At 40.4% G+C, this 15726-nt stretch overlaps 1 protein-coding gene across 3 annotated transcripts; it reads left to right on the top strand.

The window, feature by feature from the left end:
- Window positions 1–523: 523 nt before the first annotated feature.
- Window positions 524–15635, top strand: LOC132854474 (nuclear receptor coactivator 7). Of its 3 annotated transcripts, XM_060882907.1 has the most exons (16): window positions 1015–1293; window positions 1697–1832; window positions 4496–4680; window positions 6625–6695; window positions 6901–7008; window positions 7106–7195; window positions 7298–7408; window positions 7614–7798; window positions 8256–9046; window positions 9144–9315; window positions 10538–10685; window positions 10825–10950; window positions 11048–11200; window positions 11325–11420; window positions 11849–11922; window positions 12004–15635. In XM_060882907.1, exons 2-16 carry the CDS (start codon window positions 1795–1797, stop codon window positions 12137–12139), a joined length of 2484 nt encoding a protein of 827 aa, XP_060738890.1. In that variant the 5' UTR covers window positions 1015–1293; window positions 1697–1794; the 3' UTR covers window positions 12140–15635. The 3 variants fall into 3 exon arrangements, with proteins under 3 accessions (XP_060738891.1, XP_060738890.1, XP_060738889.1); XM_060882908.1 differs by lacking the exons at window positions 1015–1293; window positions 1697–1832 and adding an exon at window positions 524–627; XM_060882906.1 differs by lacking the exons at window positions 1015–1293; window positions 1697–1832 and adding an exon at window positions 3669–3834.
- Window positions 15636–15726: the final 91 nt, after the last annotated feature.

The raw sequence follows: 15726 nt of genomic DNA, 5'->3' as shown, positions 1-15726 counted from the left end.
TAACCACAAAGCCACCGTGCCCCCCTTGTGAGGATCATATGTTGCACAATTTTCTAGGACTCTCTCTTTTCCCAGTAGTGCAAAGCACTAGAAAAACTAAACCACAAAGAAACACAATTCCTATTATCACTTTCATTATAACAACTAATAATAGTTGGTTCTCTCTTTTCTCTCTTTCTCTTTTGAAGGTTTTAATTTACAATTTTAATTAAAATAAATTACCATTTCATACATGGGAAAAGCTGCATGATTATAAAAAAAATATATTTTTTATTAATTTAATTATGTTGAATATTATATTATACCGGTTTGCTCATCACTCTTTAACAGACTAACCATTAGAAAAAGGGCCCTGTTTATATTGGTCAAGGTAGACCAGCTTCTGTTAATGTTAACCTCAAACATCAGAATGGAAAAAGTAAGTATTTCAACATGCACAGTAAGTGAGTTCTGCTGGGAGTTTCACGCTCATCTATAGTTTATTTAAGATAATATATAAAACAAGAAACATCCAGTGAGCAGCAATTTTCTGGACAAGAGACCTGGATTTGTTTATCAGTAAGAATCATCAGCCAATCATCTTTTCCTAAATGGAGAAAAAGAGAAGAGGCCCAGCTACTTCACCAAGTGTGTGTGTGTGTGTCTGTTTGTGTCTGTGTTTGTGTCTGTCTGTCTGTTTGTGTCTGTTTGTGTGTGTGTGCGCATATTTGTGTGTGTGTTTGTGTATGTCTGTCTGTTTGTGTGTGTGTGTCTGTCTGTTTGTGCGCGTTTGTGTCTGTGTGTCTCTTTGTGTGTGTGTCTGTCTGTTTGTGTAATACTATACTCTAGCTACAGATTGTGCACAATGACTTTTGCACAAACAGTTTTTTTTTTAATTCATTTCCCTCAAAATAAACATGTTAGCAGACATCACATCCCTTGTAACCCCTGAGGTAAACCCTCAGACCTCCGTGGTGAAGGAGAAGGTGGAGTCTGTAGACTTCGGCCTATCACCATGTCTGCATATAAACACATTACATTTGTAAACATACACACATAGATGACACGGTGGCTTCCGTTAGGGATCGATCTTAATCTTTCACGTAATGCTTTCGCCTTAAACACGCCAACTGTGGCTTATTAGCATTGTAGCGGCTTTTGGATAACATTATAGCCTAAAACCATTTCTCCATCTTTCGTTAAAGAACTACGCCGGATGAAAAGCGGTGGGGGGAAAAGCTAGCTATCTGGCTAATATCCTGAGATCTATGTGAGGAAACTGGAAATGACTCGAGAGAAGATGTAGCTTGATAAGTGAGTATTGAAAACAGCTTGTTAGCAAGCGAGCAAACCGTATTATGGTTAGGTTTATTTAGATATTGTGCAGTTGTTGTTGTTTACTGCTTAGCTTGTCTGTTCTCCACAGCTATTGTCTCTGTATTAAACTGCTATCTTGCTAATTAACGTGAACACGCTAGTCAGAGTTGGTGTCTGTGTAGCAGCTAATAACGTAGGCGGATTGCTAAAGCTATAGCAGATAGAACTGGCTTATTGTCCCAACGTTATAACAGTTTTTCTTACTAATGAGCTTCATTAAAGCACGTTCTGTGTTGTCGTTGTGCTTCACGTCTTTATCACATCTATCGTTTTTGCTCCAAATGTTGTGCTTGAACGTCTGTTAGGCTTCATATTTGACATTTTTCCCTTCCTTTCTTAGATAAATAATTGTTGGCCAGGAGAGGAGCTGAATCTTCTGGACAAGAGACCTGGATTTGTTTATCAGTAAGAATCATCAGTCTTATCATCTTTTCCTAAATGGAGAAAAAAGAGAAAAGGCCCAGCTACTTCACCAGGTATGTGTGTGTGTGTTGTGTGAGAGTCTGTGTTTGTTTGGGTGGGTCTGGGTCTGTGTCTGTCTGTGTTTATCTGTGTCTGTGTTTGTGTCTGTGTGTGTTTGGGTGGGTCTGTGTCTGTGTCTGTCTGTGTTTATCTGTGTCTGTGTTTGTGTCTGTGTTTGGGTGTCTGTGTGTGTGTGTGTTTGTTTGGGTCTGTGTCTGTCTGTGTGTGTCTGTGTTTGTGTCTGTGTGTGTGTGTGTGTTTGTTTGGGTCTGTGTCTGTGTCTGTCTGTGTTTATCTGTGTCTGTGTCTGTGTCTGTCTGTGTTTATCTGTGTCTGTGTCTGTGTTTGTGTCTGTGTTTGGGTGTCTGTGTGTGTGTGTGTTTGTTTGGGTCTGTGTCTGTCTGTGTGTGTCTGTGTTTGTGTCTGTGTTTGGGTGTCTGTGTGTGTGTGTTTGTTTGGGTCTGTCTGTCTGTGTGTGTGTTTGTGTCTGTGTGTGTTTGGGTGGGTCTGTGTCTGTCTGTGTTTATCTGTGTCTGTGTTTGTGTCTGTGTTTGGGTGTCTGTGTGTGTTTGTTTGGGTCTGTGTCTGTCTGTGTGTGTCTGTGTTTGTGTCTGTGTTTGGGTGTCTATGTGTGTGTTTGTTTGGGTCTGTCTGTCTGTGTGTGTGTCTGTGTTTGTGTCTGTTTGGGTGTCTGTGTTTGTTTTGGTGTCTGTGTGTGTGTTTGGGGGGGTGTTTGTGTTTTTGTTTGGGTCTGTGTGTGTCTGTTTTGTGTTTGTTTGGGTGTGTGTGTGTGTGTGTGTGTGTGTGTTATATGCAACCGAATTATCCGGATTAATAGTAAAGCCTTTATGTAACACCTCAGAGACAGATTATTTATTGTCGTTTCACAGGGTACAACAAAATTAAGTTTCGGTCCTTATGGTGCATAAAACACACAAATGTAAAAGAATATAAACATTAACATAAGTGATCCAATAGGATACTATTTAGTTTAGCTTAGATATTGCACTTAATATATTGTACATGTGAACAGTTTATTATAAATGAACTACAACAATAAAAATGTAACGAATATTGAGGTATTGCACATTCTATGTCTTCTGTACAGATTTATGGTTTTGAATAATCTCGTCTATGAAATGTGTAGACTTGAGTGTGTGTACTGCAGCTTTATTCGAATTAAAGTTCAATCAGACTGAAACGGGTGGTGCAGAAAATAATCCAGAACATTTGCAGTGTAAACTCTCGAATCTGATTATTTCCTTCATCAAATATTAAAAATACTTTTTTGCAAACGTGCAGCGTAGTGGTGTGAACGTGACAACAGACATGCTGTACTTGCACGGTTTTGTTCGTATTATACGTCGTGCCCAAGTAAATAAATATTTAATTCAGATATGGTTATAAACTCTACTACCGTGTCTAAGCTTCTTTGTATTTAGCCTTGCCTTTAAAGTATGAAATGCGAAGCGGATGGCAGACTGACATAACAAACAATTTATTTCATCTGTCTACCATCATGTGAGCACCAGGATATCACACATGTTTTGTATTTCTATACACAAGATATCTAAAGATCTCTGATCTGTGTCAAAAGGCAGCAAGGAAATAGGATTTTGTTTTTGGGCTAACGTAAATGCAAAGAGAAGTGAAAGTGGGTCAGGTTTGTTGAGTTAATAGTCTCTGTTGGCTCTCCTTTGCCTTCGTTATTGATTAAACATGTGACTAGGCTTGGCTTACGCTTACATCATATGCTTCCAAAGTATTATCATGTACACAGGTAGCACAACTTTCGCTCGTGCAGATGGTGTTCTCCGTCAGTTCTCGCACACAAGCTATCGCGTTTCTTTTATACACAGTCATCTGCAATACTTTTACTTATTAATGATGAGGATAAGTGTGGAAACCTCTTTGGGCATCAATGGACAGCAACGGCGTCAGCAGCTTGGATAGTTCTGCAGTAGGAGTTTCTCAGCTCTCCAGTCTGTTACTGAGACTTAAAAGCATGCACGGCCGGTGAGATTGTTGTTTGTGGAGGGAGTATGCATTGTTTATTTCTTCCGGCTCTGTTGAGCGTGCTAATGCGCAATGTGGCTGATGCCGTGCTTCTGGCACACGGATCTGTACGTTCACGTCTCGAAGCGTCGGTCGCTCGTTGAAGTCGAGACTCCGTATAATCTTTTTAGTTCTAATTGAAAAACAATCGCTCAGATTTATTGCATTCCCCAAAAGAATTGTCTGTCAGATCGTTATTGTTGGCTGCCTAGCTTTTTTTCTCATGCTTCAGATCATACAATCTGCTTGTCAGAATTATGGCTCAGATGAAATGGTGTTGGATTAAATTTGTCCGTGTTGTTTTTCCTGGTGCTTACTTGTGCTCTGTCCTCCCCCTCCCTCTTCATTAATACCATTTAACTTGCACGTTCAGCAATTATGTGAAAAGTATCTTAGTCTGCTGCAGATTGCAGATGGAGGGAGAGAGAGAGAGAGAGAGAGAGAGAGAGAGAGAGGTTGGGTGGGTGGTTGTATTGTGTGTGTGTGTGTGTGTTTGTGTGTTTTGGGGGCATATGGCAGCGATGGAGGCTGGTAATCTCAGCATAATCCTTCCCCTTCCCCTTCCAACTAGATCACGTTTCATTTTGATGCCAATAATGTCATGTCATGTTATGACTCTCAGGCTGAAGAAGAGGCGGCAGCTGAAGCAGGGCCAATCAGAGAGAGCCATGGCTAAGGAAAGCCAATCAGACACAGACTTGAAGGTATCAGTGATTTGTGAGCCCAGTTTGACTACGCAGATCGATGAGAAAAACCGAGAAAGTGAAAAGCCCAGTAAAGCTGAGAGAACTCTGAGCGGAGAATCAGGTAAGAATCACGCCACCATGGCAGTCATAACATATTACAATATGTGAGTTTGCATAAATGAATCAAGCCTTTCTCAGACACGCAAACAGACAGACACACACACAGACACTCCTTAACTTAATTTTCAGCCTGTATTCAAGAGCTGACAGAAAAAATCAACATGTACATGGCAGTGTTAACACTGAATGACTCCATAACTGTAGATAAGCCCTTAAAATCTATAGCTTCTGTTTATTCCTTTGTGCTTCACTGAACATTTGGTTCTGGAGCTTCATTATATTACAGGAAACGGCCCCACACGCACACACACACACTGCTACCATAAACACACGCCTCCAAAACTATTTGCTGAGTAGACAATGTCATGCTGCCAGGTGAAAGATCGTGACATTTGTAAACGAAGTTACATAGCTACTAGTCCTTGGCACTGAAAATGCTATTTTCTGCATAACTTACACAATGGGGTCCAAAGATCTAAGAGCACTAGTGAAAATGCATCTATTATGTATGTTAAACATTCTTTTCCATTCTTTTTTTGTTTGTTGTTTTGTTTTAATAACAGCAAGCACTCAAGCTGGCATGGAAGTTCATGCAAAACTTTATGATCCGTTCTAGATTAATTCTGCAGGGCGTCTCAGCACATGCTGCTTCACTAGAAGAGCTTAAGCATGAGGAAAATCTGACTTTTTGTGCACAACAGACATGGCCAATATTTGCTTACATGAACATATATATGAACATTTAAATTCCCAGTAATTCTAGCGATACAGTAAAAGGTGCTACATACCTTTAGGGGGTAAACCCTATTTGACCTTATTATGCATTATCTTGAGTCATTTTTCATAAACTGCAAGCTATTAAATGCCTGACTAGAGAAGAAAACATTCTGGATCACTGTTACACTACAGTAAACAGTGCATGTCACGCTGTCCCACAAGCTGCACTAGGACACTCTGACCACTTAAAGGTGGGGTCTCCGTTGTTTGAAAATCAGTGTTGACATTTGAAATCACCAAAACAAACACGTCCCTAACCCAAATGTGTCCCACCCCTGTATTGATAGCTCCGCCCACACATACATACGTAACCCAGGCAACTAATGGAAAGAAATGTGTCTTTATCATAGCTGAAGGGAAGAACAATACGATTGCAGATAAACAAACAAGCAAAAATGACACACAAGCATAATCATGCAAAGGAGTTGTTTTTTTCCGCCATGTCAACGTTAAAACCGCTTTCTGCTAATGTCACACATGCGCACTGAACACTCTCTCCAACCATATTGACAAGACACGTCCCTTTCTGATCATTAGTTTTGTTTTTGTCTTGTTTGGCGGCCCAACGCAGTTTCCTGAAGCATTTCTCAAACAACGGAGACCCCACCTTTAATGGTCCACTTGATTCTTACATACAGGCAGAAATTAAAGCTCTCCAAACCTGTTGTGAGGACATCAGAACAGTGGACTAGGGAGGCAGTGGAAGATCTTTAGGCATGCTTTGATTGTACTCACTGGGATATATTCAGGACTACCACCAACAGTCTGGATGAGTACAACAATAACAAACCCTGGTTCACAGCCCAGACATACAGCTAAGGTGGGAGAACGAAGCTGCATTCAAGAGTGGGGACAGAACTAGGTCTAAAGAGCTTAAGTACAAGTTTAGCAAGGCCTTAAAGGTCCTGTCATCATTAATCCCAGCGACACCAGCCGTCAACACCTTTTCCAGCCGAAAATAATTTTTTTCCTCAAAATAACTTCCACTACGTGACGTGAAACAGATGATATCATGATTCCAAACTTTCATGAATTATTTCTTTCATTTCTTATTAATCTGAATCTATAAAGAATAGAAAACAAAACGCGTTAAGGATATATGACTTTTATTATACATTACCTGGCAATAAACCTGATTTTGGTTCTCCTTCTTATTCTTTTCTTTCAGTGGACAACTACAAATCCAATGAGCAGGCCAAAAAAAAGAAACAAAAGCCTCCCGGCACTGTAGAGTACACAGTAAGTGAAAGTATTAGGACGCACTTTATTCTCACTATTCTTTAACCTCTATGCCTTTTCATCAAGCAATACCTCAAACTATTCTTTCCATAGGCATTAATGCGTGTATGTTAACAGGTCAAAGACGACGTATGACAACGTAGGTGAGTTTTCAGCTTGTTCGTTCTTTCTCATATTTAAAGTCGATGCGTGTTTGTTTACGCAGGTGACCTCTAAGGACACCTTAAACAGCATTGCGCTGCAGTTCAACGTCACCCCAAATAAACTAGTACAGCTGAACCGGCTCTACTCTCACAGCTTGGTTCCAGGACAGGTGAGTTGGGCTCTGCTCTTTTCATGAGCTCCTTTTTCCCCACATTGAGTCTCGTGTTTTGATGTTTTGATTGAATTTCTCTCTTTGTTTCCATCAGAAACTCTTTGTCCCTGATATTGGGCAGTCAGTAATATCCAAGGGTTTCTCAGATTTGGTGAACAAAGCACCCTCAGGAAAAGAGTTACAGGTAGCAGACCTGTTATTAATTAATTGTACTGCAGGAAATTGTATGTACTTCACCAGCAGGTGATTCGCCGAATGCATTTTCTAAAGCAAAGCTGTGTTTTAGGATGACAAATCAAGCTGTAGGTTGAGGCACCGCGAACTGTCTCCTCCATCTGAGGACGAGAGCCCGGTCAAATTCCTCAAGATGAGCTGCAAGTACTTCACCGACGGCATGGTAAGCAGCATGATGGAATGTTTCCAACGTTAGGTTTATAGTTGCACAGGTTTCTTTTAATAAACGATAAATGTAATAAATAAAACCTTGATCGCATTTCACTTTTTTTGAAAACGTCTGTCAAGATACGTTTATGGAAATATTGTGCATTGTTAGCAAGACAAAAAAAAAAAGAGTTAAATCCTCTCTCTCTCTAATTTCTCAGGGAGTTGTCGGCGGTGTGATGATCGTGACACCCAATAACATCATGTTTGACCCTCATAAGTCGGATCCTCTAGTGATCGAGCACGGCTGTGAGGAATACGGCCTCATCTGCCCCATGGAAGAGGTGCTGTCCGTGGCTCTGTATGATGACGTGTCTCGTATGCAGCTCAAGGATGCTCTGCCGTCGTAAGCCGCAATGCATCTCTCTCTCTCTCTCTCTCTCTCTCTCTCTCTCTCTCTCTCTCTCTCTCTTTTTGCCTTTGCATTGTTTATATTATGTCAGGCATGAGTTATCATATAATGAATCACTGTGCTAGAGTTATTATTGACACTGGCTTGTGTTTGCATTTCAGTGTCTCCATAACCTCTCTCTCTTCTCTAGAATTTCCATTTTCTTTGGTTGTTTTGATTCCCTTTTCATTCTTCATCATGGTGTATTATGTAGTTACTTTATGTATTTTTTTTTTCTCATTATCTTTTATCTATTTCATTTCTATTCAAATTTCCTTTAGTTTTCCTTCAGTTTTATTATAATTTTAGTTTTCCTGAGTTTGTCCATATTTTAAGTTCTTTTTTTTTTTGTTTCTCTCTTAAATTTTCCTTTCCATCACCCTCACATCACGGCCGACTGTTTCGACGGTAGTGACATACCTCAGGATCTGTGTCCGTTATACAGGCCAGGTGAGTGGGTGGAACTTCCGTCTGAACAGGATCTGAACCCCTTTAGCCGCTACGAGGCCCTCGGCAAACCCGACTGCCCGATCGTTTTAGATGACATTGAGACGACGACCGTTTGTCCCCCTGCTGACAAGTCACCATCTGACGAAGGCTTCACTGAGCTTGAACTGTTACAGAATGACTCAGGAACCGAGAACGGAAGCACTGAAACATCTCACAGCAGGCCTGAGACTGCTAACACTACCTGCCTGAGTCTGGAAGAGGCATCTTTGCAAGATCTGAGTGATTCTGTAGAAACAAAAATGAGTGTGCTGGTCCTAACAGACCAGGCAGTTAATGCAGTGAGGTCATGTGATGCAAACCAAGTAGAGGACGAGGATGACGGCCTTCATAACCGTTCCACAGTCGAGAACGTAGTGTCCGACAAAAACGACACATTGTACAATGAAGCAGAACCTGTTGAAAAGGGACTCGTGGTTACTGTAGTTCATGAGATAAAGGATGTGGAGAGCTCAAATAAGGATAAGATTCTCACTCCTGATTCTCCTAAAGTGGAACAAGTGGTAGCTAAGGATCAAAAAAGAGCAGTGAGCTCTGATGACGTGACTGGGGGTTCTGGGCCAAGCTATGAAGATGATAAAAAGACAACGAAGAGACCAAATGCAGATGCAGAATTGAGCAAGAAGGACGAAGATCTGCAGAACAGTGAAACGGAGATGTCATGGCTGATGAAACGGATGCAGGGTCCAATCGAAGGTAAGAAGTTATGAAGATGTCGGTGAAAAATGACCAAACATACCACGTATACCGTAACAACTAAAGCTAGCCGTCATTGTGTCTGTCATCTTTCTAGATATGCTGCTGTCTGCAGAAGAGAAAAGCAAGAAACCCCCCATGTTTCTCTGCTTCAAAGTAGGGAAGCCCATGAAGAAATCCTTTGCAACTGGTCGAACCTCCAGCCCCACTCACTTTTTTGGGAGCAGAGGGAAGCCCCCAGAGTACTGGTTTGCGGTTCCACAGGAAAGGTACGTGGGTGCTTGCGAAATATGGGGAATGTGCAGAACATCTGATAAAAAGTCCATATTTAGAAGGAAAATGTACCATAATGTGTCATTAAGTAAGGCTTTAATATGTCTACAGAATAACACTTTGGGCCAAAGATCAATTATGAATTCTATCAGCTCTGTATTTGGTAAAGTGTGAGTTTAACTGTTCACACTTTCTGGTGAATTGGAGTCATGACCAAGGGAGTATCAAGTTGGTAGCATGTAGAAGAAATTTTGATGAGAAATTTAAAAATTACTCGCCCCATACCTACTGAATGAGAATAGGGTTGTGAAATTTTAATGGACCATGTCTTAGTCCTCAATCATCTGGAGTAAGTGGTGGTGACCTAAGTATGATACTTAGAAGGTCACCACCACTTACTCCAGATGATTGAGGACTAAGACATGGTCCATTGAAATTGATCAAGGCCGATGCCTCTATAAGCCGGGGGACGCTAGTGCCGAGGGAAAGATGAAGGGGAAGAGGTTTATGGTGAAGAACGAGGCAAAGCTCATAGAAGGCTTTCCTGATTTAATTTGGAGAAAGTGGAGAGCCAGAAATGCAAAAAAAACAAAAAACAAGTAACACCCCTTTTGATTTACACATCAAAACGTCCCCTCAGCTTAAGGGGCACGATTCTTTTCCTTTCACTTGTAAATGTCACCTTGGTAAATTCTTTTAATTTTCCCAGCACTCTACAATGGTTTCCTTAAACATTGATATGCTCATTATTTCTGTACGATTTACAGAATGTGGTGACCTACAGCTTGTAGTAAAGAATAAGGAAAAACAATCAAATATACCTGTACATTAGCTGGGTACATTACAAGGCTAATCTGGTGTTCAAACAAAATTGGTGTGGAAAGTAAAAACCACATCAGTTGTATCTGCAAAGTTCTGTTTTTCGAATTTATGTTGTTTTTTTTAGAATCCTGTGTTTTTTTTTTTTGGCTTTACATGTACCCAAAATCTATCTACACATCATTGTTCCAGTGATGCGTAAAAAATCAGAATCAAAGTTCTATTAATTCGATTTATTTAAGATGCATGCAGTTTCAGGTGCTTAGAAAATGCTAGCTGGCAACTAAATGTTTTCGACAACATTTGGCTGTTCATCTCTAGAGTATTTTATATAATGTTATTCGAAATGATTTGAACTGTCGGGTTATTATACTAAATTCTTCTGACTGGTCTTTTCAGGGTGGACCATCTCTACTCGTTCTTTATCCAGTGGTCTCCTGATGCCTACGGGAAAGACGCACAGGAGCAGGGTTTCGTAGTCGTAGAGAAGGACGAACTTAACATGATCGATAACTTCTTCAGCGACCCAGTGCCCAGAAATTGGGAGGTGAATGCCACTTACCTCACCCTTGTTTTGCAGATCAATATCAAGTCAACAAACACCATTTTTCTTTCTACTAAATACTGTATTGGACACTTTTTTTGGGTTTACTGTTAAATGTAGTGCTTCTGAAACCTTTCCTCAGATCATCACCATGAATGAAGCAAAGAGGAGGCAAAGTTTTAGCAGTTTTGAGGATGAGGAACCACTGGACCTACTGTCTGTTCTGACCGACCCCAGCACGTTATTTGAAGACACGCATATCGAGAAGGTTCTACAGAAACGAGCATGCACGTACATACATGTAATTAACATATAGCGTATTATCGACTCCAACCGACTGACCAATGTGTGGCTCCTACATGCAGTTGGCTGCTCGACTCCCAGCTAGGGTTCAGGGTTATCCATGGAGGCTGGCATACAGTACAGTGGTACATGGAACCAGTTTGAAGACTCTGTATAGGAACCTGGGGGAGCTGGACTGCCCTGTGCTGCTGGTCATCAAAGACATGAACGATCAGGTATACACGTGTGCACACGCAGATCTGCTATACCTTATAAGCCAGTGCTTTTATAAAGATGCCAAATGCCTGAGAAATACTTTTGACGTAACTTTTTTTTTTTTTTGTTTTTTGTTTTTGGCAGGTTTTTGGAGTTTTCTCTACTCACCCATTCAGAGTTAGTGAGCACTATTATGGCACCGGGGAGACCTTCGTCTATACCTTCAGCCCTGAAATTAAGGTCAGGATACAACCCTGCAAATGGTTGTCACTATGACGACATGTACATGCGTATAATGTCATTTCACGCTTGGGTTAATAAATATCCTGGGTTCTCTTGTTTCTCATTACAATTAATCCTGGGTATTAACAATCTGACGTTTTTTTACACTGTACATTCATAAAACTCTGAGTTTTGTACTCAACGTTCCTCTACTCGAGGTTAAAGGCAGAGTTTAGAAAGACCATAACCAGTGTTTAAGCACAGTATGAAAGCAAATCTGATTTCTTTGTTATTAGGCTTTTTTTGCCGTTATTGGAACTGGAACGAAAACTGCGATGGATATTGCAGACACAAAACAAAGAAAAATGGACATCCTTGCCTTAGTACATCAACCCGCATAGATTGGATGTGAAATTGGATTACAACTATTTATTTTTTTATTCAAGGTCTTTCGCTGGACTGGTGAAAACTCCTACTTTGTAAAGGGAAACTTGGACTCTCTTCAGATCGGAGGTGGAGGGTAAGTGAAAACGTGTACTTGTTCACGCAAGTGGGTTAATATGTAGTTTCTTTGCATTTAATCTCAAGTATATTTTGCTAGGGGTCATATTGGCCTGTGGCTGGATGCTGACCTGTATCATGGGACCACCTCCAAATGCTCCACTTTTAACAACCAACCATTGTCTTCACAACAAGATTTCACTGTCCAAAATCTGGAGGTCTGGGCCTTCGAGTGAAGTTCCGTACCATGTGAAGAATACACGCATAGATACACACACACACACACACACACACACGCACACATCAAAATATAAAATCAGACATAATGGCAAGTAATATAAAGTGATGGAGAAATGGTCTACAGCTGGATATGTGGGGCTTCACTCTTCCAAAAAGGTTTCAAAATAAGGCACTAGTCACTTGTCACGAGACCAAGTTTCCCAGGTTGTGTTTTGAGCTCATTTAGAATAGGATGAAGGGTAAGAAAGAAGCAGGCTTCTGTTTGTGCCTCACTTAGACTGCCTTAATATTGCACACCTACCCCAGCATGCAATAGTGTATCCAAGCTCTGCGTAAATAAATATATCCCTTTATAGGCTGTGACTGCAGAGCCTTAGTCATATTCATCATGCTTCTGAACCTTGGAATGAGCTGAAGCTTTTTTTATATTAGAAAATTTCTGGATCTGTACAGGAACAGGGACTTGTTTACAAAAGGAAAACGAGACCAGTTTGGTAGCGATTAGGGGAATCGTTTGGTTCACTTAAAGCACGAGTGGCGTGAGCGACGTGGATGCCATTCATGTGAAACACATTCCATTTGATAAGAGAACTATTGTCTTGACCAAAGCTTTTTATTTATAACTTTCCATGTACATTTTTGTTTTATATCGTTTGTGTGGTTTTTAAAATTTGAAATCATGTCTTTTTAATTGAAGGTTAAATATATATATATATATATATATTTTCTCTGTATGTGAGGATTCTGTTCACTTTAGTTTTGTGCGTTTATGATTTATATTATAAAGACCTCGTTTGGTCGACACTAAGCTGGAAAGGGCACACGGTGGAAGTAATGTCAGTATTACAAGTTTGCCACCGATTTAAAGGTTTTGACTGTTTCACTGTGGTAGTGTTACAGGTCTCACACTAATACGCACCATCGTTATTCACAATACGGACTGATCTACATGTGAGAGTGCCCGTCATGTCTTCAGTGATGAATAGAAGCATCATGTGTGAAAGCAAGTAGACAGTATACCGGTCATACCGACAGGTTCCTGCATGCTTTCGTTAATGGTTTGTTGGCATTCCCAGTGAATTTATTTCTGCTCTGTAGTTCAGAACAAAAGCTGTGAATTATGGAAAAGAATCGTAACGAACCACTAAGTGTATGAACGTTACTAACTTCTGTATATCCTACAAACTTGGAAAAAGGAAGTAAAGTAGGAGTCGACCTGTGGTTTCGACAGGTTTGTAAAGAAAAAAAAATGGATTTGAAAATACGGTGCTTTGTCACACAGTTGATGGTGGGATGATGTTTATCACTACAGTCAGAAAATCCCTTTTCCTGCTTACCTAAACTAACACCACGCACATGTATCAGTGTACCTCGTCCAACTTTAATTACACTTTGTTTCCTCAGTGTAATTGTGATTGGTCTGTTCAGTTCAACACAACACCCATGTGCACTAAATTCCTGCTAATCTTTAAACTGCTCGCTATGTTTAAATGTCAAATGCAAAAGGGAAATAAACATGTCCACAAAATACATTTCACTTTAAATGTTCCAAAGTGTTTGTTCCTTGAATCCAAAACATGTCTGGTTCTATTTCACCCCTCCGAACAGCCAAGAGCAGTGTGATACACAATCATATGCACGTGTACATCTATCCTGAGATCTTCCAACCAGGTCGTTTCACGCCGATGACGCTGTACTCGCTATAACTGCCGTCATTGTATTCTTTCTTCTCAGCTGAGTGCATGACTCATTAAATTCTCACCGTATGGAGCTTTTTGCGAGATATATGTGTTTTGCTCTTCTGAATTTGGGATTAGCATTAGTGTTTTCTTATTTCTTACCTTCATGGTAAATGTAAAAAAGAAAAGCTATGTCCATAACACGCATTATTCAAACAACACTGCTGGGTTCTGTCTTGAGTCATGTGTTTTTGTTTTGTTTTGTTTTTTATCTCTGATGCTTGTTTCTATTCACTGTACCATTCTGTTGTTGTTGTTTTTTTTTTTTCTTTTCACCATGTTTGTTACCTCAGACATTTTCTCTCCAGATTTCCTATCAGCTAGCTCTAGCCAATAGTTAGCTAGCTTGGGTCGTGCACATTTCTAGCAAAGTGGCGCAGTTTTCCACAATGTGTAGCTGGTTTCCAACAAATTCACAGCTGTTTGTGACCAGAAGCAGTTGTTGCTCTCTGGCAGAGGCGAAGAGTCTGCTGGGACACGATACCTTGGCACACGTCTGGTCTCACCAACTATGTCCTCCATCGCTCATTTTTTTTTAAAAATGCTATTCAGGATTCAGCAGCTATGCTACACAGTCTTACTTCTAGCTCCAAAATGGCTAGCAGGGTTTTGGTGCTGTTGGTACACCCTAAAAGCTTTCACCTACCTGTAGATTTGCTGTTCCAGATAAACAGGTCAATAAATGGTGTTAAACTTACCACCTGGATTGTAGCGTTAACCAGATCTTAGAATTTTGACCATTTCGTGTGCACGTCCCCATCTAGCTTGCAGCACACTACAGTCCTATTAAATTAATACTGCCTTTATGAAGAAGGCGAAGGTATGCGACAAGGCCCTAGTGCTTGAGTCCATCAAATTCCCAAATTACGAGTTAAATTGAAACATTTATAAGTGTGTTTTTCCGAAAGTGGTTGTCTTTTCTGAGAAGCTGTTACTACAGCTAAAAGTTTGTGATACTCTCATCTTGTAGGTGTTGATTTCAAGACTATTTGGGTGAGATCTTTCAGTTAAATCCAATCCTTCTATAAAAACAAGCTTTGCCATCGATAGAGGGTCTTTGCTGTACATGGTTCATGCCCTATAGCGTCATTTGGACTGGATCGTACAAAAAATTAGCAAATGGAGGCTACAGACAGGCTGAAACCATAGGTCTTACTAAAGGAAACATCTCCACAAGGAGCATCTCTCGCTCATGTGCCTTGTAGAGGTTCCATTACATTCCATAAGTCTGTGCGCTTGCATAAGGACAAACTTGTCTCCTTGCCCCATGGTCCTGGTTTTCTGGCCACCTTTCAGGGTTTTCCTGAAAGGAGAGTCTGGTTAATCATGACAATGCTGGTACATTATCCAGATGGTACAGACTGCAACCCCACCAATCGCTTGCACCACCAACACCCCTCCCAAACATGTACAGAAATACAGTGATGTACTGAATATAACTGGTTTGATCGTGCCATTGATGACCACCAGGGTTCCTTGTCAGCCATCTCTGCAAGAAGCGTTTTGGAATGAATTGGTCTATGATGTAAAATTTTATAGCAAGTACTACATCATGGGTCTCTTTTTCATGACCTTGTTGGAATATCTCTGCATGCTGGTGCACAATATTGGTGTCCAGAACACACCGGCTCTGGCTGTTCTCAGGGGTTCATTGAGCGGTCGCGTAACCAGAGTTATATGTTACCTCCATTGAATGTCCTATTTATTGTTGCTATGCTGAATTGAATAAAATAAAATATAAATCTAAAAATGACTCGTTTTATTTTAAGGTGTCTTATTTATTTTTAAATGAACTGCAGCTGACAAAGAAATGCTTTAAATTAGTTGAAAAATTAAAAAAAAAA

The sequence above is a fragment of the Tachysurus vachellii genome, chromosome 12 (assembly GCF_030014155.1).
Source record: "Tachysurus vachellii isolate PV-2020 chromosome 12, HZAU_Pvac_v1, whole genome shotgun sequence".
NCBI classification, from domain to species: Eukaryota; Metazoa; Chordata; class Actinopteri; order Siluriformes; family Bagridae; genus Tachysurus; species Tachysurus vachellii.
Note: the sequence above shows the minus strand (reverse complement) of the source record. Positions and strands in the feature narration are given on the sequence as shown.